Source organism: Punica granatum, chromosome 3 (assembly GCF_007655135.1).
Source record: "Punica granatum isolate Tunisia-2019 chromosome 3, ASM765513v2, whole genome shotgun sequence".
NCBI classification, from domain to species: Eukaryota; Viridiplantae; Streptophyta; class Magnoliopsida; order Myrtales; family Lythraceae; genus Punica; species Punica granatum.
This window is the reverse complement of record NC_045129.1, coordinates 36,825,439-36,850,382: the sequence shown is the minus strand read 5'-3', so window position 1 is coordinate 36,850,382 and position 24,944 is coordinate 36,825,439. Positions and strand designations below refer to the sequence as shown.

At 37.1% G+C, this 24,944-nt stretch overlaps 4 protein-coding genes across 7 annotated transcripts; 2 read left to right on the top strand and 2 right to left on the bottom strand.

Annotated features, from left to right (window-relative positions):
- Positions 1-158: 158 nt before the first annotated feature.
- On the bottom strand, positions 159-6,506 carry LOC116199801 (probable leucine-rich repeat receptor-like protein kinase At1g35710). 4 transcript variants are annotated; one of them, XM_031530309.1, is made up of 5 exons: positions 5,923-6,506; positions 3,698-5,800; positions 3,142-3,549; positions 638-1,025; positions 159-537 (listed from the first exon to the last, which is right to left on the bottom strand). In XM_031530309.1, exons 1-4 carry the CDS (start codon positions 6,395-6,397, stop codon positions 664-666), a joined length of 3,348 nt encoding a protein of 1,115 aa, XP_031386169.1. In that variant the 5' UTR covers positions 6,398-6,506; the 3' UTR covers positions 159-537; positions 638-663. The 4 variants fall into 4 exon arrangements, with proteins under 4 accessions (XP_031386169.1, XP_031386170.1, XP_031386168.1 ...); XM_031530310.1 differs by having other exon boundaries at positions 159-524; XM_031530308.1 differs by having other exon boundaries at positions 159-518.
- Positions 6,507-10,227: 3,721 nt separating this feature from the next.
- LOC116200599 (DNA repair protein XRCC4-like) lies at positions 10,228-15,973 on the top strand. The gene is made up of 7 exons (XM_031531433.1): positions 10,228-10,654; positions 11,165-11,257; positions 13,701-13,838; positions 13,909-13,956; positions 14,370-14,498; positions 14,734-14,856; positions 15,472-15,973. The coding sequence occupies exons 3-7, from the start codon at positions 13,716-13,718 to the stop codon at positions 15,706-15,708; spliced, it is 660 nt and encodes a 219-aa protein (XP_031387293.1). The 5' UTR covers positions 10,228-10,654; positions 11,165-11,257; positions 13,701-13,715; the 3' UTR covers positions 15,709-15,973.
- A 407-nt stretch (positions 15,974-16,380) lies between these two features.
- Positions 16,381-17,341, top strand: LOC116200598 (UDP-glycosyltransferase 71A16-like). Its single transcript, XM_031531432.1, has 3 exons — positions 16,381-16,507; positions 16,796-17,017; positions 17,136-17,341. Exons 1-3 carry the CDS (start codon positions 16,381-16,383, stop codon positions 17,339-17,341), a joined length of 555 nt encoding a protein of 184 aa, XP_031387292.1.
- A 28-nt stretch (positions 17,342-17,369) lies between these two features.
- Positions 17,370-23,680, bottom strand: LOC116199800 (probable leucine-rich repeat receptor-like protein kinase At1g35710). The gene is made up of 5 exons (XM_031530306.1): positions 23,121-23,680; positions 20,825-22,999; positions 20,269-20,676; positions 17,839-18,218; positions 17,370-17,719 (listed from the first exon to the last, which is right to left on the bottom strand). Exons 1-4 carry the CDS (start codon positions 23,593-23,595, stop codon positions 17,869-17,871), a joined length of 3,408 nt encoding a protein of 1,135 aa, XP_031386166.1. The 5' UTR covers positions 23,596-23,680; the 3' UTR covers positions 17,370-17,719; positions 17,839-17,868.
- Between the last annotated feature and the right edge of the window lie 1,264 nt (positions 23,681-24,944).

Genomic DNA, 24,944 nt, shown 5'->3' with positions numbered 1-24,944 from the left:
TGGAGAATTGATGAATAAACCCTCTTTTAACCCTCATGAAGTAAATCCAGTAGGGAGAATGCATAGACGAGATCCATTAGATCGCACTCGTTACCATTCAAGCATGGAAATTCCGGAAGGCAGCAGATTTACCTACTCTACTTCTCAAATTATCGGGCTGCAGGCAACACCTCTACTATTATTGAAATATATGAAATGCAATAGAAGATATGTATATCGACATTGTATATGCCTATCGATACGTTATAATCACCAACATGACAATACGACTGAGAGGAAGCTTGGAGAAAACAGTACCAGAGGAAATGGAAAAATTACAAGATCCTTGCACGGAATGGGTTCCATCATTAATTAAGTAGCAAAGAAACTACATACAAGATCAAAGTTTCGCGAACTCGAGTCCCTGAAATTAACTTAATACTTCTCCTAGATTGATCTCCAAGAACCAGTCAGCCATGGTGGATCTTCGAGCATGTAGACATCGATAAAATTGTTGCGAACTTGGATGTGAATTTTGGCTGCAGCTTAGACATGAAACTGCTATGTTCAGTGTAAAGATCAACTTGTCCAAAGATTTGCTATTCCGAATAAGAAAGTGCAGTTACTATACGTACTAAGACAATAAATATATCAATACCTTTGAATGGGTTAACGAGGAAACTTTCACAAAATCAAGCCTCTCAAATTGAACAATTCTCCAAGTTTGATCTCCCAAGAATAATCAGGCGTGTTGGATCTTCGAGTGGATAAACCTTGAGAAACTTGCTTCATACTGGGACGGGACTTTGATCTATAGCTTAAGCACGAAAATGCTATATCTAGGATAGAAATCAAATCAGCCATAATTTCATCTTTGGGATATGGAATACGCTGGTCCAATATCTCCTTGAGTTGCATATGATAAACACTACTAAGAGAGGATGATATGAGATCTCCCGGATGTCTTCCCATGATTAACTCTAGGGTTAAGACTCCAAAACTGTAGACATCGCACTTCTCGTTTACCTCCATGGTGTATGCAAGCTCTACCAAAAGAGAAAGATGGACTTATGAAAAACTAGGGCCACCTATTTGATTTGAAGTTATAGAAACTAGGTGAAAACCTACAGGTTGAGCGGGAAAGATTTGTAATATTTTTAATATCAAGTGAATTTTAATATTTTTAAATAAATTATTCCGAAGAACTGTTCCTAAATAAGATTTTTACACAATCTAGATAACTATCTTAAGAAAGTAAAGCAATTGTAAAGTATATATATATATATATATTTCAAATTGGAAAATAATTAGATGAAAAGGAGAAAGAAAGTGGTTTGTTTTTCAAGCACCGAAAACAAAAACAATCTAAGATAATTATTTTAAGAAAGTAAAATAACTGAAAAAGTAATTATCAAGATACTTATATGTATCCCAGGAAAGAAAATTATTTCCTCCATGATTATAAGGAAATATCGTGACATGAAATTGATGATTTCAATTCAATTAAACAGTAGCAGTTGATAACTGTATTGGGAAACCAAAAAACAATAGAGAAAACAATTATACAGTATAATCATCTCTTAAAGAAACAACTGACTCATTCTTTAATCACCGTGATAAAATCCAATTGTGAAAATTGTTAATTTCAATATTATTCGGTGGATAAATAGAATACAATCTGTAAGACCATAAAATGTTAATTAATTTGATCTATTAACATGTTTATTCGACATAATGCATTGTATGTATCGAAGAGAATTATATAATGAATTATTAAGAAAATCAAATATCTACTTTATCATTTGCATATGGAAGAAATTTTTGGAGAAAGTCTAAAATAAAATTAAATATTTTTTAAATTCTCAAGATGAAAGTAAATGTTAATGGAACACTGACGCAAAAGTTATTGTAAAAAAATAAATATAAGAAAAATCTAATTTGTCCAAAAAAAATCTATCCTCAAAATAAGATTTTCTTGTCTAAAGAAAAAGTATTATCCTAAAAAGTAAAATTGAAGAATTACAAACTATGTAGTAAATCTCTTAGTGAAAATTAAAAGTGGAATAATAAAGAGTCGTGTGGCCATAATGAAATATGTTTTGTTTTGCATATTTGTAAAATTTGATGAATAAAAGAATGGAAAAAGATCTAAAGTACTCGCCAAGTATCATCAATGTTAAACATAAGTAAGAAAAAGTATTGCACAATTATGAATCTTTAAATAAAATTTAAAAATTAAAGAGAATCACAATGGAAAAGAAAACTTCGATAGATACAAATTAAATGCATTACCGGATAATAAGAACACTCGGACAAAATTCGCCTATTCATATTCAATAAATGAAGATAGAATGGAGGTCATATATATATATATATGTACAACCAAAGCAGGAGAATCCAAGCACAATAAAAGGAAACATAATATTGTAAACACTATAAGAATATCCACTTAATAATTCAAAAATGAGAATATATACATGTAATATGTTTAAATAAAGAATATATTTTAGAGACACTAAGATATATGTATATATATTATATAGAAATATATTACGATACTATGTTGAGAATATATTAGATAGTATATTACTGAGAGATATATAGTGACATTATGTAGATTATCTTAAATATCTTGATATAATGTAATTACTGCTTATAAATTTTTTAAACATTGACATGCCTTTTTGAACTATGTTGAATACCTTCTAACTTTTAATTGGAATAATATAATATTACTTGAATACATATCACTTATTTAAATTATTTCGAATGTTAGCTAGCTTACTTAATTAAAAGGTTCACATGTTTAGGTTAAATATCTAAAAACTTCCTTAGTATTATATGATGATGTGACAATGTAATATGTTGTATAGATAATTTATATGTAGTGCAATGTATATAAATGTATATAGTCTACGACATATTTTGTTCTCATTATATATTGTGTTGGGCTATATGCATATAATCTATATATTCTACTGCATAATTGACAATAAAATAATATAAATTTTTTTTAATCCATAAGTGATGACGTGACAACGTGAGAGAGCTCCGTTTATATTTTTGATGATATGCCGACGTGAGAATTCAACTGGGGACTTTATTTTAATATAGATATATAGATATAGATTGTCTCACAATTATTCGGGAAAGAGTCCTCACCTGGAGCGGCATATCCAAATGTGCCGGCAAATGAAGTCCATTTTGATGAATCTGGTTTCATAAATCTTGCTGTCCCGAAGTCCGAGACATGGGCCTCATACTCCACATCGAGAAGAATATTTTTGCTAGAAATATCGCGGTGAATTAAAGCTGGAGAACAGTCATGGTGCATGTAGCACAGTGCATCTGCCACGCCTCTTGCCACATTCATGCGCTCAAGCCACCCAAATCTTGCTGCAGTCTCATGGTCGCTCAAAAGATTTTCTAGGCTCCCACCTTCCAAGTACTCGTACACAAGAAAAGAGTACCTCGGCGATGAGCAAAAGCCATATAGTTTGACAATGTTACGGTGTCGGATCTCTGTCAAAGCTCGGATTTCGCTCTTGAAAGCCTTCTGCCATGCTCTCTCTGTGCCCAACGAGGCATGAAAAAACAACATCATCAAAAGAGAAATAGATTTTCTTCCCTGAGCACTTAGAGGTTTTACCGATTTTTGATAATTCATACCCTAAGCTATTTGTGAACGATTGGAAGAATTTTTATTTTGATAACTCACCAGTAGTGCCAACTGTGTCTTCGTTTGGCATAATATGGAATTTCTTCACCGCAACAATCTGATCGGTCGACAACCTTGCCTTGTAAACACTCCCGTATGCTCCAGACCCAATGCAGTACTTTGAGTCGAATTCCTCGGTGGCTTCGATGATGTTCTCGTACACTATTACTCCGTCGTAGCTCCATATTGCAAACAAATTCCCATTAGTAGAGACCAATTGGTCCTCCACATTTCTTTTGGTCCGACCAATCATAGTGTGCCAAAATCCAAAAGTGACCATAAAAAGAAGTAGAATAGCAATTATAGGGAGCAAAATCACCAACAACTTTCCGTTTCCCTTCTCCAAAGGACATGGCTTAAGACCTACAATTCCTCCGCATAAGCCTTTATTATCTCTCACAACATCGATTGAAGCATTATGGAATGCTGTACTATTGGGTATCAGACCCTCCAACTGGTTATAGGAGACATCAACTATTTTCAAACCTGCCATATCATTGAAAGTTGATGGAATCTCACCAGAGAGATTGTTGTGTGAGAGGTTTAGGGTCTCTAAACTCTGCAACCGTCCAAGCTGCTCCGGTATTTCTCCAACCAAGGAGTTTCCACTAAGATCAAGGATTTCTAGAGATCGTAGACTACCTATCTCGATGGGAATACTGTCATGCAATTCATTCCCACTTAAGTTCAAGGACAACAGGTCGATGCAGTTCCCGAGTAGCTTAGGGATGGGGCCCACTAGTCTGTTCTTAGAGAGGCTTAGATTTTGCAAAGTCAAAATCATCCCAATCTCAGGAGGAATGCTCCCCGTGAGTTTGTTATTCTCCAATAAAAGTTTAATAAGTTCCTTTAGTTTTGCAAGGCCTTTTGTGATTCCCCCAGAAAGATTATTTGTCGAGAGGTCGAGGATTGTAAGCTTTTTCATGTTTCCAAGCTCAGAAGGTAAAGCCCCATAGATTTTGTTGTTGGACATTCTCAAGAGGGTCAAATTGTTGTATTGCCCAATTCTTGCAGGGAGCATTCCGTGGAGCTCATTATTACTCAAATCAAGATAATTTAGATTTGGGTATATGCCGAGAGCATCTGATATGTCTCCAGTGAGTTGGTTGTATTCAAGCCTGACTCTAAATAGAGTTGAGCAATTCTTCAGGCTTCGTGGAATGGGCCCAGTGAAGAAGTTAGAATGCACAGAAAATCTTACAAGCACACGACCCTGGCATACATCGGGAGGTAGGTTGCCAGTGAAATTATTATCACCCAAATGCAGATTCGTTAATTGCGTGAGATTGTTCATCTCTACGGGAAGAGAGCCACTGAACAGATTCGTGAACATAGATAACACCTCAAGCTTACTCAAGTTGCCAATGGTAGAAGGAATATGGCCAGAGAGCTTGTTCTCAGAAAGATCTAATTCACTGAGTGATTCCAGCTTCCCAATTTCACTTGGAATTGAGCCAGTGAGCTTATTATCATAAAGAGCTAATTTAATGAGTGATTCTAGCTTCCCGATTTCACTTGGAACTGAGCTAGTGAGCTGATTCTTGTACAAATTTAGCACACTAAGCTTACTCAAGTTGCCAATGGTAGAAGGAATATGGCCAGAGAGCTTATTATCATGAAGACTTAAATAAGTGAGTGATTCCAGCCTCCCGATTTCTCTTGGAACTGAGCCATTGAACAGATTCGCGTACAAATATAGCAAACTAAGCTTACTCAAGTTGCCAATGGTAGAAGGAATATGGCCAGAGAGCTCGTTCTCAGAAAGATCTAATTCACTGAGTGATTCCAGCTTCCCAATTTCACTTGGAATTGAGCCAGTGAGTTGATTCTTGTGCAAATATAGAAAACTAAGCTTACTCAAGTCGCCAATGGTGGAAGGAATATGGCCAGAGAGCTCGTTTTCAATAAGTCTTAAATCAGTTAGTGATTCCAGCTTCCCAATTTCTCTTGGAAGTGAGTCAGTGAGCTGATTCTTGTTCAAATATAGCACACTAAGCTTACTCAAGTTGCATATGGCAGAAGGAATTTGGCCAGAGAGATTGTTCTCATTAAGAGATAAGTTGGTTAAATTGCCCAACCTTCCGAGTGAATCAGGAATCGAACCTACAAGTTCATTGGGAAACAAACATAGCGCCAATAAGATGCTCATGTTCCCTCGAGATTGTTGTCGAAAAAATTGACATAAGACAAGTTCGCAATGTTTGCTATGTTAGGTGGGATATTACCTGAAAGGTGATTTTGCGGCAAATCGAGGTGATTGAGCTTGGAAAGGTTACCAATACTCGGAGGGATGGTTCCCGACAGAGAAATATTGGCTAGCACGAGAGTGGTCATGTCGGGGAAGGAGGAGAAGTCGAAGTTTCTGAGCGTACCGTAGAGGTCATAGCTAGAGATGTTCAGGCTTACGATTCTCCGAGAACTATCGCATGATATCCCCACCCAGCTGCACGACGGGATAGTAGCATTCCACGAGGACAAGAGAGGACGGCCTTGGCCTTTGAGGCTGGATTTCCATTTCAAGAGTGCCTCCACCTCACCTCTAGCAGCGGTTCGATCATAATTTCCGATGAAACTACTGCTAGCAATGACATAAGAATGCCTGACGAGAGGATGAGAAGTTGCGAGCACGGAAATGATGGCCAGGATGGCACGGAGTAGAAGAATGGGTAGTGGTGACATGATGACTGAGCTTGGATGCATGTACTGAGGAATATGGCAAATATGGGTGTGGAACTTCAAGAGCGCAAAGCAAACATACTTATAGGGAGCGAGGGAGAAAATTAAAATTATATGGTGCCTTCATCCCCCCAATATTGATTGTGTTACTTTATTTATCAAAGACTTCATGTAAATTGAACTCTCTCATCCGCCCTCCACAGTACAATTATTTTATGTTACTTTTTTTTTTAAAACCCTTAGCTCCTCGGTTGAAATAATCTTCGGAATACCAACCAATAATTTATGACATTTATTCAAGAGAACTTATATGATTGCTAATTATTCAAGTGTGTATGCATATTTTACATATGATTTTTCAAAGTTTATGAAGTCCCGTGTAATTAATGCAGGGTGAAATCGGCTCAAACCAATCAAATGTCTGGAAGGAAATAAAAAAAAAGCACCAGCAAATTATTGTACTGTGGGGGGGGCCTGAACCGAAGGACGAGAAGATAAATTTCCATGAAGTCTTTAGCGTATAGAATGGGGCAGCGGGAGACATCTTATCCGGTAATTGCGCATTGACTTAATCAATTGACTATAATGAATCAGACCATGCTAAACGAGGAGCTAAACGTGATTGAGTTTGAAAATTACACCCACGCTAAAATATTAACTTATTATTTAATGCAATATTGTATCTTATTACCGAGAAAAAAAATACAATGTAACTTCTATCCGTGAAAATTATAGGAAAGACCACTCTTATTATTATTATTTTTTTGTTACGAACAAGATTTATGAACCTAAAATGAAAAGAGAAAATAAAGGGACAGGAAAAGTACTATTTTGAGGGATCTATTAAATTAAGAAGATATATATTAATCCCAAGTTGAGAATGCACGGCGTCACGGCACTCCATCCATCTTCTCGAAGTATGATCTCTCTTCTTATATTCATAGAACTGTTCTTCAGCCGAAAACAACAAATAAGTGGTTCTTTCTTTCTGCATTTTTTGCCCCCCTTCACTTCCTTGTGCTGCGGATCGATAGATTTTTCTTCATGTGTATAATTATAGGGCAAGACCAGTTGAGGTTAAAAAAAAAATGAATATATAAGATTTAAGCAAAAACTTCAGCGACCATATAAAATTTATGGACGTGATAATGCCACTCCTTAAAATAGTTCTAGATCGGTATCGAGGAATGGAGAAGTATGGTGCAAAGTTGAGCGAAGTCCAATTGAGGGGGACAACTCAATTGTGAAGCGAATCGTAAAATACAAAATAGAAAAGTTCATGGGTCCTAGATATTTATAATGAGGATTCTAAAAGAAAAATAAAACTAATTAAATTATTATGACATGAGATGAAATGGACAGCACTGAGCCAAAAAGAAAAAGAAAAGAAATGGATGGCACTGAACCAAGTAAGAAAGTGGACAAAATTATCACCATCAAGTGCACATCAGCAATTCTGCTACGGCCGTTTACATAATGGACAAAAAGTGTCTTACGGAACAGACATATATGACTAATTCGACACTTTTGAATATTATAGAACCAAAAATGATTGAAGATCAAATTTATAGAACCAAAAATATTTTTTTTCCCGAAAAAATCTTCAGAATCAATTGATTAAGTCAATGTGCAATTGTATTCTCTCTACTCTCTAGCCACTCGACAACAAGAAATTTGCTTTCATCGGTGGGACAAGATTATTCCCACGACGGTAGGAAACCACTAAAATTGGTGCCATAACAAGACATGTCGATAGTAGCTGTTTCATCCCATTCTTATGTGGAGGAATTTTTTCGTTTTTCTGGGTCCCATAGTCTCACAACATATGGGGCACCACAATTTTTTTTTTCTCTTTTGATAACCCATTACAAACTTTATTAATGAAGTAATATCAAGGTACAAAAATAAAGTTTAGAAGATCCGAGAGGACAAAGCATCCCAAAAAGATCAAACTTAGGATAAACTCTTTATTTATATGAATTCATTGCATTAATCCTACTTGATAAAGTGAGGGTCAAACTAGTTAACTTATTCATAACATAAATAAGGAGGGAAAATTGTGTATGGATAGGAAGATAGAATGTATATGTATGTAGAGGTGTATAAGAGTTGATAGAAGAAGAAGAGAAGTAGATGCGAAGGATGTTAGGTAAAATCCACAGGTCTACTTTGGACTTGGGCCCATCCGCAACCCAAAAGCTTAAGCCAATGGGTTGCTAGACCATTATCTCTTATAAACCTATGGATTTCCTCTCAATTTTTCCATGTGGGATTACTTCCATCACCCGCCCTCATCATTCTCCATATAGGAGAGAAACCGGCCCAACAATTCCCCCCCATTCTCGACTATATGGAGGACTTCGAGCCGGGTTTTTTACTTCCGAACTCGGATATCAATTGTTAGGCCATTCACTAGCCACGAGTTCCACACTCGGGCCTTGGCGCGGTGTGGGTTTCCACGCATAGCGTGTGCACTTCTCCAGGATCGTTACCTTGGGCTCTGATACCACTGTTTGGTTGAGTACATCCCTAACCCCAACAAGTGGTATCAGAGCCCAAGGTAACGATCCTGGAGAAGTGCACACGCTATGCGTGGAAACCCACACCGCGCCAAGGCCCGAGTGTGGAACTCGTGGCTAGTGAATGGCCTAACAATTGGTATCCGAGTTCGGAAGTAAAAAGCCCGGCTCGAAGTCCTCCATAAAGTCCAGAATGGGGGGGAATTGTTGGGCCGTGACCTAACAATTGGTATCCGAGTCCGGAAGTAAAAAGGCCGGCTCGAAGTCCTCCATATAGTCGAGAATGGGGGGAATTGTTGGGCCGGTTTTCTCTCCTATATGGAGAATGGTAAGGGCCTAACAATTGGTATCCGAGTTCGGAAGTAAAAAAACCCGGCTCGAAGTCCTCCATATAGTCGAGAATGGGGGGAATTGTTGGGCTGGTTTCTCTCCTATATGGAGAATGATGAGGGCGGGTGATGGAAGTAATCCCACATGGAAAAATTGAGAGGAAATCCATAAGTTTATAAGAGATAATGGTCTAGCAACCCATTGGCTTAAGCTTTTGGGTTGCGGATGGGCCCGAGTCTCAAGTAAGCCCTGTGGATTTTTCCTAACAAAGGATTATATGTTCAATGATGTATTTACTAATTAAGTATTACGATAAATCAAACTTATATTGGTAGTTCATTCCTGATTCATTCTATTGGTTTGGGGATTTAGTATTTTCTGTTAAAAAAAAGAAAAAAGAAAGAGATAAGATGGTGGTTCACTGCCACAAGTGTATATGTATGTAAATAATAACCAGCTTAATCATCATCGCTCTCATAAGCCCCACTTACCAGAACGATTTGATCATCTTGAAGGCTATTCCTTGCACGTCTCTCTAATCCATCCCGAGCTTGACTTTTGGCTCTAATTAATGGTGATACCTTGAGAAGGAAAAATAGGCAAATATTCTCCTCTTTCATTGGCGTTAGCTATGGAACCAATTTCCTGAAAGCTCCATTAATAATTATAACTTATACTAATTATACCTTAACGAAAATTTAATCCCTTAACCCTCCCCCCCCAAATAAAATAAAATAAATAAATAAATATATATATATACATACTAATTATAAACAACATGGATTTATTCGAGCGGTTCGGCGCTTATTCCCCTTAAGCAAGGTCTCAGATTAGAGGCGTATGAATGGAGAAAATTCATACTAGGGTTGACCCGACTCAAACTGAATTAGTTAGGACTCGTTGAGCTTCCGGATACTAGGGTATAATCCAAAAAAACTTAGACTAATTATATCCTTATTATTTTCCCTAAACAAGTTTATCTTCTTTCACTTAGCTTTTCCCTGTTTTATATATGTAGAGTTTGAAGGCCGGTTGCCGTGTACATTTCTTGTTCTTCCCTTTCATCATCTTGTCAAGTACCAGAACAAAGGACAAAGGAGAAAAAAAATTAGTTCAGAAATTTAGATATGATTGGTTGGGAAGATGTGTCAAAGATCATGGTCGGGGTGGTTCCTTTGTACATGGCCATTTTACTCGGCTACGGTTCGATGATTCGCGCTTTTCACACCCGAGAAGTGCCCAGGCATCAGCAGTTTCGTCTGCCTCGTCATCCTCCCCCCCTTTCACTTCAACTTCATAGCTCATGTGGACCCATTCCACATGAACCACAAGCTTACTGCCGCTGATGCCATTTCGAAGCTGATTGCTCTCTCGGGGACAGCATTCTGGTGGGTCTGGGCTACGTACTGCTCCAGCGGACCCAAGACTTCGGGTAGGCTGAATTTGTGCGTGACTGCTTTCTCGCTCGCCCGCTTTCACAACTCTTCTCGTCGTCGGCGTGCCATTGATGGCCTCGATGTACGGATCTCTTGGTGTGACCTCGTCATCCAACTCGGTCGTGCATACCACGAGGTGTTATCACTGATCCGACCTTTCTAGACGACAATTCCAATCAACAAGATGATCAAATAGTCCTGTTGATAAGTAAACCTCTCCATCGCTGTCTTCCGAAACTCCATGAACAACAGTACCATATAAGATTTTGCACGACCGAGTTGGATGACGAGGTCCGCACCAAGAGACTGGTCATAGACGGGTCTTTATTATTCACTTTACTAACTTTTCTCCCATCAATGTGGGATTTTGGGATGTTATAGGCAACACGTAATAAATTTCAGTTATTTAACTAGTCTCCCATAAATTTGATCTTCTGCAACTCTGGGATTGCTATTTAACATGTCAGCTATGTGTGATACCTGCAGTTCTGTTTCTTCATATGCAGAAAGCTCAGACACAAAGGCCGACCGGCAAGATGACTCGAAGAAAAAGGACTTGAGTTGGAGCGTGTCGATAGTGGCTTGAGCACAACAACCCAGTATGTGATCCAAGATGTTTATAAATTTTGTGAAATGCCATGAATATGATATTTGAAGATCGATACAAAGAGTGACCAGTCCCTGAACGATACAAATAATTAAAGCAATAGAAGAAAAAAAAACATGGGATATGTTTGACAAAACGCGTAAATAAATCATGGACAATTTGGAGTAAAAACACAAATACAAAATAGAAAAGGTCATGGGTCCTATATATATATATATATATATATATAACGAGGATTCTAAAAGAAAAATAAAACTAATTAAATTATTATGACATTAGATGAAATGGACGGCATTGAACCAAAAAAAAAAAGAGAAAAGAAATGGATGGCACTGAACCAAGCAAGAAAGTTGACAAAAATATCGACATCAAGTGCACATCGGCAATTCCACAACGGCCGTTTACATAATGGACAAAAAGTGTCTTACGTTGCGAATTTATGTTTAATATATCTTGATAATGCATGATATCAACATCTTAAATTGAGAAAGATCTTTATTGGAGTATCAATCACCCAGGCTTAGTTTCTAACTAGCCTCTTAGTTAGAAACTAAGACTAAAACCGAGGTTGTTGGTGAGGCTCCACTCCCGATATAAAAGAGAGATCGTTAAGAAGAAAAGGAGAGGGGACTCATTGGGACTAGTGACCTCGCAGGCAGCCTGTTGGCATTAGAGTTAGTCGAGGTGTGATAGTAGCCGATAAAGCTGTAAGTAAGAATCCATAAATCCAAAACCCAAAAAACGACACCTAAAAATTAGGTTGCTAATTTGGGTGGTTATGTCCTTTGATTACAGGTTCCACTTCAGGGTTCAGGTTCTATAAATGCAATCCGATAGGCCCCTACCGACCGAATATAGCCATTAAAAAGAAAAAAAACAGAAACTGAGGTGTTTTAGGCAATATTTGTTTTTTTTAATTTCATGTATTCATCTTATAAGATATGATATATTTTGTGTCTATTTTATTTTATTGTGTTTTTATTCATGGTAGAGTAGTAAATAGTAGCTTGGAATGGAATTAGAATAACAATCAAACCTTTTTTTTTAGTAGCAAATTTGAGTTATCCGAAATTCGAACCGAAAAAATCAAACCATATAGCGAGAGTTTAATTATATTCAATGGTTATTGGGCAGGTTTTCTCCCCTAACATATCCGACTCGAAACATCAGAACCCGAAAAAACCTAAAATCCTCACCTGGACCAAACCATTTATACCCCTAGCAGCAAACGAGGTCACCGACCCGATAATACTGAAAATTGAAAGAAAACATAAGCAAGAGAATATTCTTTTGCAATCTAGTAAAATTTATAAAAGCCATGTTGTTTCGTTAAAAAAAAAGGTTAAAAACATTAGTGTACCGTACTGCTATATTTATTTAAAAAATCAAATTTAACTTGATTTTACTTTACTTTCCCTACAATACAATAATACAATCATTAAGAGTGCGTTTGGATTGAGAGTTGAGTTGAGTTGAGTTTTGATTTTAATTGGTTTGTAATGATTGTATGGTTGAATTATGAGAAAAAGTGTGAAAAAATAATAAATAATTGATAGAAAATAATGATTAAGTAATGATTGTGTTGTTGAATTGTGAAAAAGTAATGAATAGTTGAGAGAATTTAATATTAAAAATTGAATTGAATGGTTAAAAAAATTTTAAAAATAAAAAAAGTAATGATTATGATGTTGAATTGAAGATAAGTGGAGTGGAGTTGAGTTGAGTTGAATATTTTTTCGAAAACAAACACACCCTAATTTGTCTATCTTTTTCCTTCAAATTCTCTATCTTACTTTTTCTTATTATATATTATAATTAATTTTTTAATACTAAATTATCTCAATTATTCAACACGTTCTCTTCAATTTCAACTTTTTTCTCAATTCAATAATATAATCATTAAATTTTTTTTATTTTCTTCTTCAAATTCTCTCTCGTACTTTTTTCAATTACTTTTGTCTTCATCTCCTTAAATTAAACTAAATCAAATTAAATCAAACTTAATTTCGTTGCTAAACGCAATGTAATTTTTCTTATAAAATTCTCTCTCATACTTTTTCTTATTCTATATTACAATTAGTTTTTTAATACTAAATCGTCTCAACTATTCAACACTTTCTCCGCAATTTCAACACTTTTTTTAATTCAATAACACAATAATTACTTTTTTTATTTTTTATTTTTTAAATTCTCTCACGTAATTTTTCCAATTACTTTTATCTTTATCCCTTAAATCAAATTAAATCAATCTTGATTTCGTTATCAAACCCACTGTAATTTTTCCTGTAAAGGTTAACAAACCTGGCTCATTACACTTTCCAAAAAAAAAAAAGATATGGGAATTTAACAGCAAATGATTCAAGTAATTGGGCTTTGACTCAAAAGTCAGAAACGCAAAATATTTCTGATTGAAGGAATCCCTCCCTCTTTTTCAGAGCAATAGTAAAGTAATGGAGTCGCCGAGGCATTCGTGCTTTAAGCTCGAGCTCCCAAATCCTCCTGAGCCCGACAAGATCGAGCCGATTTTCATCAAGGCCACATGGTATGACACCCACTTCGACCTCTCCATCAGAGTTTGTGAAATTTCTTAGCTGATTGCATCCACTAGTGTAATTTTCTCGGACATTAACGTGCAATGGGAAGGAAGGGGGATGGAGGGAGCTGAAGGGCGCAAATAGGGCCGAGCTTCAGGTTGCATATTTTACAGGTTTTAATTGATTTAGTCAAGATGGGCAGGAAATTGGGTGTATGACCCAAATTGATACTATCTTCATACGGATCATTCCATGCAGATGATATCCTTTAAACCATAATAGAAAAAAAAGAAAAAAAGAAAGAAAGAAACAGAGAAATCACACAAAAGGAAGATGTAAATCATAGAGCTGAGCTTATCCTCTTGTTTGCTAATTCATTTTTATCCTTGTTTGTGGTGTGATCGTAGAACTTGCCGGAATACTTTTTCTTTCCTGTCTTTGTGTCTGTACTAGATGAAAGAAATATGCTGTATTTTAAGATTGATATTTTGATGCACTCAGGTTTTACCTTTGGTCTTGTTTTATTAGATGACCTTGCCCTTTATCTGCCTGATCTATCGAGTTTCGCAGTTGTCATGGACCTTCGAGAGGGAAGGGACAAAGCTAGAATGGCGATGGAAATGCCAACCTTCACCCAATCCTAAACAGACCAATTCAGGAATCTTGAACTTTCTTATGGATGCAAACATAAGGCTCAGTGTAAGCCTCCTATGATTATAATTGGTTAAACATTATTAGTATAATCTCTTATATGGCTGCTTGGAGAAGGAATAAGTCGTTAGTTTCACCTAAACTATGTCCTCTGGTTTGAAGTAGCATTTGACTCACTGGGATCAAAGATAAAATGACTAAAAAGTAAAACTATTGATTACCTTAACCGGTTCACACTACAATGAAACTTTTGAGTTCTTATTTGATTGTTATCTATTAACAGGAAGAAGTTGTCAGAAAAACTAAATCATTTGAGAGATTAGAAGTGGAAATTGAGAAATGCCTGGCACAGAGTGAAAGTTTCAGCAATGAGAAGACAGAGTTTGAGTCTGCAGTCTACGCAAGGGTGTTTTCTTCTTTCCTCTTTTATCGCGGGAATAAGTAATATATCCAAGGAAAGGTGGTTTTTGTTCTTTTGATGGATATAGTTTCTGATAATTACGCACTCTTAAAGATAATTAGAGCCTCATGAATAATGTTTATCTTTTACTATTAAAACTATGTGCTTGTTGCAGTTTTTCACTCTGATAACTATGTAATTATTCAGCCTGAAAGTTAGTTAAATGTGAAAGGACAATTAGTTTCCATAATTCTGCAACTTGATCAAGAGAAAATGTCTAAAGAATTACGTTTAACTTATGGTTATAACTCATGTTTCCTACGTGATGGATTGATTATATCTTCTCTGTGTTGAGGAGAAAAAATAAAAGGACGAAAGAAAAAGAAACTAAGATGAGAGGAAGGGTTTGAAAATTCTGTTTGTTGGGTTAACCACTGGTTCTAGTTATGTTATATAATTCATTGATAATCCACGACTGAACTTATGGTACATGATGAAGACCGTCTGAATTTTTGCTGGCATATGATCAGAGCACTTGATGAATTGCATGTGAATATAATGAGCAACCTTAGAATTACATCTCAGTCACGAAATTGACTTTGGGCTTGTTCTTGGATGTAGTTCCTTAGTGTCTTAAATTCGAAGAAAGGAAAACTAAGGGAGCTCGGCGAGCAACTTGTCAAGGCAGGTGTTAATGGTGGGAAATCACCAGAAGAAGACAAGGAATCCACGAAAAAGACGGACCCTTTTGATGAGGGAAGTTACAATGAGGTAACGACCGAAAAGAGCGGCACTGGGACATCGGAAGATGTCCAGAAGGGTAAATCTTGTAGTCGGAAGAGGATTGCATTGAAATGAATAGTTCTATAGATCAAGACTGCTTTTGCTTAGGCGGAACAAGCTTTCTTTCCCTTATATGTACAGAGACTTGTTCTTTTACATTGTTGATGGCGTTTTCTTGTAGATTCCTCATTTTTGTAATTGCGCATATCTAATGTTGTTGATTGTACAACATGGCCTGGCGTCCATTAGCAGTAGAAATGAAAATTTTGGATTATGGAAGGACTTATGATATGATTGTCCTGAAATAGCAAAATTTGACTACCATGGTAAATTTTCTAAAGTTGTGTTCGGTGGCGATTTATGTTTATTTGCAATAACTTTGACATATCTAACTGCTTCGAGGAAGCTTTTATGGTCATTTCTCATTATTCTTCCATTAACTTCCCGCGTCAACTTTACTTTTGGATGGATGGCAAGGTCTAAGAATTTCATGCAGTGATCTCTATCTTTTTCATGACGGTTTGTCTTCATCATCTTCTTCTTCTCATTGCCCTTCCCTTCTCTAGAGATGTAAACTTGATCTTCGGACGTATTCCGACTAATCTTCTCCATTTTTCATTTTTTAAAAAGACAATCTTCAGTGCAGCTTGGGAAGGATGGAGAGGAGAGAGATCATTTTCATCCCTTCACTAGATATAGCCCAACTTGTCCCTGCTGTGTAGCTTGCTAAACTCATCACTGGAAAGGATGAAGGATCGAGTGCTGCTTCACCTCCAGTCCCTCCGTGATGAGCAAGGCCGAGACATTACTGAGTTAAAAGGACTCAGTAGTCGAATTAGCTATCCCCAGCTGGGTCAACCCTGTTCCGGCAAAGGTCCTTCCCTCTGTGGTGCTCAAATGAGACTGGTCCAACATCTTGCTTGATCAGTTCAAACAGTTCGGCGAAATAGAATGTATTGTCGTGAATACATTCTTGGAATTGGAATCACATGCAGTCAGCTCCATTGCGAGAGACAGGAACTCAGAAATGTACACCGTAGGACCAATATTGGACTTGAAAGGAGATGCCCGCGTCGGATCATGCAGTGGTCAGCTTCATGAGGACCTGATAGCATGGCTTGATAACCAACCCATATCATCAGTAATGTTCCCCCATGGGCAGCTTCGGGGAGGACCAGAGAGATAGCCCAGGCTCTAGAGCAAGGCCAGCACCGGTTTCTGTGGTCCTTATGCCGGCCACCATCCAAGGGAAAGATGGAGTACCCCAGTGACTATGCGAACCTCGAGCACGCCCTGCCAGAAGGATTCCTAGGTCAGACAGCTCCGATTAGGAAGGTGATAGGGGGCCCACAGGTGGCAGCATTGGCGCACCCAGTTGTCGGAGGTTTGTGACGCGCTAAGGCTGGAACTCCATACTGGAGAGTCTGTGGTTCGGGGTTCCAATTGCTGCGTAACCCATGTACTCAGAGCAGCAGCTCAATGTGTTCGAAATGTGCTCAGAGTACTCGGGCTTGGAGTCGAGGTGAAGAAGGATTACAGGAGAGATGTTGCAGGTGAGCAGGATGTGATTGTGGTCTCGTTGGAGGAGTTAAAGAAAGCTATTAAAGTTCTGATGGAGACCAAGACTGGGGAGGAATTGAGGAAGAAGGTGAAGGAGATGAAGGAGAAGTGCAGGGTAGCTATTAAGGTTCTTCCTATTTTGCATTGAGTAAACTCGTTATCGAACTATTGGAGAATTGATGAATAAACCCTCTTTTAACCCTCATGAAGTAAATCCAATGGGGAGAATACATAGACGAGATCCATTAGATCGCACTTGTTACCGTTCAAGCGTAGAAATTCCGGAAGGTAGAAGATTTACAAACTCTACTTCTCAAAGAAACTACAAGATCCCTGCACGGAATGGGTTCCATCATTAATTAAGTAGCAAAGAAACTACATACAAGATCAAAGTTTCGCGAACTCAAGTCCCTGAAATTAACTTAATAGTTCTCCTAGATTGATCTCCAAGAACCAGTAAGCCGTGGTGGATCTTCGAGCATGTAGACGTTGATAAACTTGTTGCGAACTTGGATGTGAATTTAGGCTGCAGCTTAAACATGAAACTGCTATTTTCAGTATAAAGATCAACTTGTCCAAAGATTTGCTATTGCGATTAAGAAAGTGCAGTAACTATACGCACTAAGACAATAAATATATCAATACCTTTGAATGGGCTGGCTAACGAGGAAACTTTCACAAAATCAAGCCTCTCAAATTGAACAATTCTCCAAGATTGATCTCCCAAGAATAATCAAGCGTGCCGGATCTTCGAGTGGATAAACCTTGAGAAACTTGCTTCATTGTCGGTCTATAGCTTAAGCATGAAAATGCTATATCTAGGACAGAAATCAAATCAGCCATAATTTCATCTTTGGGATATGGAATACGCTGGTCCAATATCTCCTTGAGTTGCATATGATAAACACTACTAAGAGAGGATGATATGAGATCTCCCGGATGTCTTCCCATGATTAACTCCAGGGTTAAGACTCCAAAACTGTAGACATCGCACTTCTCGTTTACCTCCATGGTGTATGCAAGCTCTACCAAAAGAAGAAAGATGGACTTATGAAAAACTTGGGCCACCTATTTGATTTGAAGTTATAGAAACTAGGCGAAAACTCATGGATTGCGTGGGAAAGATTTTTAATACTTTTAAATAAATTATTCCGAAGAACTCTTCCTAAATAAGATTCTTACACGATCTAGATAACTATTTTAAGAAAGTAAAGCAATTGTAAAGTGTATATATATATATTTCAAATTGGAAAATAATTAGATGAAAAGGAGAAAGAAAGTGGCTTGTTTTTCAAGCACCGAAAACAAAAACAATCTAAGATAATTATTTTAAGAAAGTAAAATAACTGAAAAAAGTAATCATCAAGATACTTATATGTATCCCAGGAAAGAAAATTATTTCCTCCATGATTATAAGGAAATATTGTGACCTGAAATTGATGATTTCAATTCGATTAAATGGTAGCAGTTGAAGATGTAATCTAAGATATTTGTATTGGGAAACCAAAAAACAATGGAGAAAATAATTATACAGTATAATCATCTCGCAAAGAAACAATTGACTCTTTCCTTAATCACCATGATAAAATCCTATTGTGAAAATTGTTAATTTCAATATTATGCAGTGTATAAATAGACTACAATATGTAAGACCATAAAATGTTAATTAATTTGATCTATTAACATGTTTATTCGACATAGTATATTGTATGTATTGAAGAGAATTATATAATGAATTATTAAGAAAATCAAATATCTACTGTATCATTTGCATATGGGGGAAATTTTTGGAGAAAGTCTAAAGTAAAATTAAATATTTTTTAAATTCTCAAGATGAAAGTAAATGTTAATGGAACACTGACACAAAAGCTATTGTAAAAAAATAAATATAAGAACAATCTAATTTGTCCAAAAAAATCTAACTTCAAAAAAAGATTTTCTTGATTCTAAAGAAAAAGTATTATCCTACAAAGTAAAATTGAAGAATTACAAACTATGAAGTAAATCTCTTAGTGAAAATTAAAAGTGAATAAATAAAGAGTCCTGTGGACATAATGAAACATGTTTTGTTTTGCAAATCTGTAAAGTTTGACGAGTAAAAGAATGGAAAAAGATCTAAAGTACTCACCGAGTATCATCAATGTTAAACATAAGTAAGAAAAAGTATTGCACAATTATGAATCTTTAAATAAAATTTAAAAATTAAAGAGAATCACAATGGAAAAGAAAACTTTTATAGATACAAATTAAATGTATTACCGGACAATAAGAACACTCAGACAAAATTCGCCTATTCCTATTCAACAAACGAAGATAAAATGGAAGTCACACACACACACACACACACACACATATATATATATAACCAAAGCAGGAAAATCCAAGTACAATAAAAGGAAACATAATATTGTAAACCCTAGAAGAATATCCACTTAATAATTCAAAAATGAGAATATATACATGTAATATGTTTAAATAAATAATATATTTTAGAGACACTAAGATATATGTATATATATTATATAGATATATATTACGATACTATGTTGAGAGTATACTAGATAGTATATTACGGAGAGATATATAGTGACATTCTGTAGATTATCTTAAATATCTTGATATAATGTAATTACAACTTATAAGTTTTTTAAACACAAACGTGCCTTTTTGAACTATATTGAATACCTTCTAACTTTAAATTGGTATAAAATAATATTACTTGAATATATATCACTTATTTAAATTATTTCGAATGTTAGCTAGATTACTTAATTAAAAGGTTTACATGTTTAGGTTAAATATTTAAAAACTTCCATAGTATTATATGATGACGTGACAATGTAATATGTTGTACAAATAATCTATATGTTGCGTAATGTATATCAATGTATATAGTCTGCTATATATTTTGTTCCCATTATATATTTTGCTGGGCTATATGCATATAATCTATAGCTCCGTTTTATATTTTTGATGATATGCCGGCGTGAGAATTCAGTTGGGGACTTTGTTTTAATATAGATATAGATATATAGATATAGATTGTCTCACAATTATTCGGAAAAGAGTCCTTACCTGGAGCAGCATATCCAAATGTGCCGGCAAATGAAGTACAGTTTGATGAATCTGGTTTCATAAATCTTGCTGTCCCGAAGTCCGAGACATGGACCTCATACTCCAGATCGAGAAGAATATTTTTGCTGGAAATGTCGCGGTGAATTATAGATGGAGAACAATCATGGTGCATGTAGCACAGTGCATCTGCCACGCCTCTTGCCACATTCCTGCGCTCGAGCCACCCAAATCCTGCTGCAGTCTCACGGTCGCTCAAAAGATTTTCTAGGTTCCCACCTTCCAAGTACTCGTACACAAGAAACGAGTGCCTCGGCGATGAGCAAAAGCCATATAGTTTGACAATGTTACGGTGTCGGATCTCTATCAAAGCTCGGATTTCGCTCCTGAAAGCCTTCTGCCATGATATCTCTATGCCCAAAGAGGTATGAAAAAACAACATCATCAAAAGAGAAATAACTTTTCTTCCCCGAGCACTTAGAGGTTTTACCGATTTTTGATAATTCATACTCTAAGCTATTTGTGAATTATTGGGAGAATTTTTATTTTGATAACTCACCAGTAGTGCCAACTATGTCTTCGTCTGGCATAATATGGAATTTCTTCACCGCAACAATCTGATCGGTCGACAACCTTGCCTTGTAAACACTCCCGTATGCTCCAGACCCAATGCAGTACTTTGAGTCGAATTCCTCGGTGGCTTCGATGATGTTCTCGTACATTATTACTCCGTCATAGCTCCATATTGCAAACAAATTCCCATTGGTAGAGACCAATTGGTCCTCGACATTTCTTTTGGTCCGACCAATCATAGTGTGCCAAAATCCCAAAGTGACCATAAAAAGAAGCATAATAGCAATTATAGGGAGCAAAATCACCAACAACTTTCTGTCTTCCTTCTCCAAAGGACATGTCTCAAGACCTACAATTCCTCCGCATAAGCCCTTATTACCTCTCACAGCATCAATTGAAGCATTATGGAAGGCTGTACTATTGGGTATCGGACCCTCCAACTGGTTATAGGAAACATCAACTGTTTTCAAGCCTGCCATATCATTGAAAGTTGATGAAATCTCACCAGAGAGATTGTTGTGTGAGAGGTTTAGGGTCTCTAAACTTTGCAACCGCCAAAACTGCTCCGGTATTTCTCCAACCAAGGAGTTTCCACTAAGATCAAGGATTTCTAGAGATCGTAGATTGCTTATCTCGACGGGAATACTGTCATGCAATTCATTCCCACTTAAGTTCAAGGACAATAGGTCGATGCAGTTCCCGAGTTGCTTAGGGATGTGGCCCACTAGTCTGTTCTTAGAAAGGCTAAGATTTCGCAAAGTCAAAATCGTCCCAATCTCAGGAGGAATGCTTCCCGTGAGTTCGTTATTCTCCAATGAAAGTTCAAAAAGTTTCTTCAGTTTTGCAAGGTCTTTTGTTATTCCCCCAGAAATATGATTTGTCGAGAGGTCGAGGACATTAAGCCTTTTCATGTTTTCAAGCTCAGAAGGTAAAGCCCCAGAGATTTTGTTGTTGGAGATTCTCAAGAGGGTCAAATTGTTGTATTGCCCAATTCTTGCAGGGAGCATTCCGTGGAGCTCATTATAACTCAAATCAAGATAATATAGATTCAGGTATGTGCCGAGGGCATCTGATATGTCTCCAGTGAGTTGGTTGTAATCAAGCCTGACTCTGAATAGAGTTGAGCAATTCTTCAGGCTTCGAGGAATGGGCCCAGTGAAGAAGTTAAAAGCCACAGAAATGTTTACAAGCACACCATCCCGACATACATCGGGAGGTAGATTGCCAGTGAAATTATTATCACCCAACTGCAGATTCGTTAACTGCGTGAGATTGTTCATCTCTACGGGAAGAGAGCCACTAAACAGATTCGTGAACAAAGATAACACCTCAAGCTTACTCAAGTTGCCAATGGTAGAAGGAATATGGCCAGAGAGCTTATTATCATAAAGAGCTAATTTAGTGAGTGATTCCAGCTTCCCGATTTCACTTGGAACTGAACCAATGAGCTGATTCTTGTACAAATATAGCTCACTAAGCTTACTCAAGTTGCCAATGGTAGAAGGAATATGGCCGGAGAGCTTATTATCATAAAGAGCTAATTCAATGAGTGATTCCAGCTTCCCGATTTCACTTGGAACTGAGCCAGTGAGCTGATTCTCGTACAAATATAGCACACTAAGCTTACTCAAGTTGCTAATGGTAGAAGGAATATGGCCAGAGAGCTTGTTTCCAAGTAGTTGTAATACAGTGAGTGATTCCAACTTCCCGATTTCTCTTGGAACTGAGCCATTAAACAGATTCGCGTACAAATATAGCAACCTAAGCTTACTCAAGTTGCCAATGGTAGAAGGAATATGGCCAGAGAGCTCATTCTCAGAAAGATCTAATTCACCGAGTGATTCCAGCTTCCCAATTTCACTTGGAATTGAGCCACTGAGTTGATTCTTGTGCAAATATAGAAAACTAAGCTTACTCAAGTCGCCAATGGTGGAAGGAATATGGCCAGAGAGCTTGTTTTTATTAAGTCTTAAATCAGTGAGTGATTCCAGCTTCCCAATTTCTCTTGAAAATGAGCCAGTGAGCTGATTCTTGTTCAAATATAGCACACTAAGCTTACTCAAGTTGCATATGGCAGAAGGAATTTGGCCAGAGAGATTGTTCTCATTAAGAAATAAGTTGGTTAAACTGCCCAACCTTCCGAGTGAATCAGGAATCGAACCTACAAGTTCATTGTGAACAAACATAGCGCCAATAAGATGCTCATGTTCCCTCGAGATTGTTGTCAAAAAAATTGACATAAAACAAGTTCGCGATGTTTGCTATGCTAGGTGGGATATTACCTGAAAGGTGATTTTGCGAAAAATCGAGGTGATTGAGCTCGGAAAGGTTACCAATACTTGGAGGGATGGTTCCCGACAGAGAAATATTGGCTAGCACGAGAGTGGTCATGTCGGGGAAGGAGGAGAAGTCGAAGTTTCTGAGCGTACCGTAAAGGTCATAGCCAGAGATGTTCAGGCTTACGATTCTCCGAGAACTATCGCATGATATCCCCACCCAGCTGCAGGACGGGATGGTAGCATTCCACGAGGGCAAGAGAGGACGGCCTTGGCCTTTGAGACTGGATTTCCATTTCAAGAGTGCCTCCACCTCACCTCTAGCAGCGGTTCGATCATAATTTCCGATGGAACTACTGCTAGCAATGACATAAGAATGCCTGACGAGAGGATGAGAAGTTGCGAGCACGGAAATGAGGGCCAGGATGGCACGGAGTAGAAGAATGGGCAGTGGTGACATGATGACTGAGCTTGGATGCATGTACTGAGGAATATGGCAAATATGGGTGTGGAACTTCAAGAGCGCAAAGCAAACATACTTATAGGGAGCGAGGGAGAAAATTAAAATTATATGGTGGCTTCATCCCCCAATATTGATTGTGTTACTTTATTTATCAAAGACTTCATGTAAATTGAACTCTCTCATCCGCCTTCCACAGTACAATTATTTTATGTTACTTTTTTTTTTTAAACCCTTAGCTCCTCGGTTGAAATAATCTTCGGAATACCAACCAATAATTTATGACATTTATTCAAGAGTCTCCAGTTTTATTTGAAAAAAAAAATCTCTTATATATCTCGTGAGCTGCCATTCATGAGAAGAATCATCTCTCATGACGGGTCATTCAAGCAATAATATCATGATATTATGTTAGTTGAAGTTTTCCATTTTTTTTGTTCCCGTTAGGTTAGATTTTTAATCTTTTACCAGCTCGGTAATCTTTTTCATATCTATTCATTTCGGTTTCTTCAGTGAGGGGTTGTATATGAATTGTGTATTCAGTTTGTCGAAGCCACCAAACACCGTCATTGAAGCGTCGGAAACGGAATGAAACTCAACCCCCAAGAGAAGGGAGAGGAATGAACACGCGATATACGTGTTTCAACCAACGGTGCGTCAATGTATGCCCTCGGGCAAAGGAAGGAGCTTCATGATCTTCACCATGAGCAATAATATCGACGTACAAGCATGGAGAATCCCAAAAGATAAACTTAATGACATATTACAAGCTCTCTCAACTCTTCCTTCTCTTAACCTCATAATACACACAGGAAAGACAGCCAAAGTACAAGGAGGACAGGGATCAGGTCAAGATACAACAAGTTAGGTCACCTACGGTCCAACTTATTGTACTATGTGGGGGGGCCTGAACCGAAGGACGAGAAGATAAATTTCCATGAAGTCTTTAGCGAATAGAATGGGGCAGCGGGAGACATCTTATCCGGTAATTGCGCATTGAATTATTATTATTATTCCCTTTCTTTCATTCATTAGCTTCATGCAATCGACTTGGTCCTCACAGCCAGTGCTAAACTATGTGGTGCTTTTTCTTTTCTATTTCTTTCCCTCGATCGGTACAGCAGCAATTTGTGGTCCTTAGTTAATTAGATGACAGATCTCTGTAGATGATTGTGCCCCCGCATTAAATGGGCCTACGAATTTGGTAAAGTTCGAAAAATTTTATATGTAGTTTATGCATACATACTTGAATAATTAACAATCAGTATATGTTCTCTCGTAATGCAATTAGCAATGAGGACTCTTAAATAAATCTACCGTCATGTGAGTACATAAATATCATAAATTGGTTGGTATATTCCAAAAGTTTA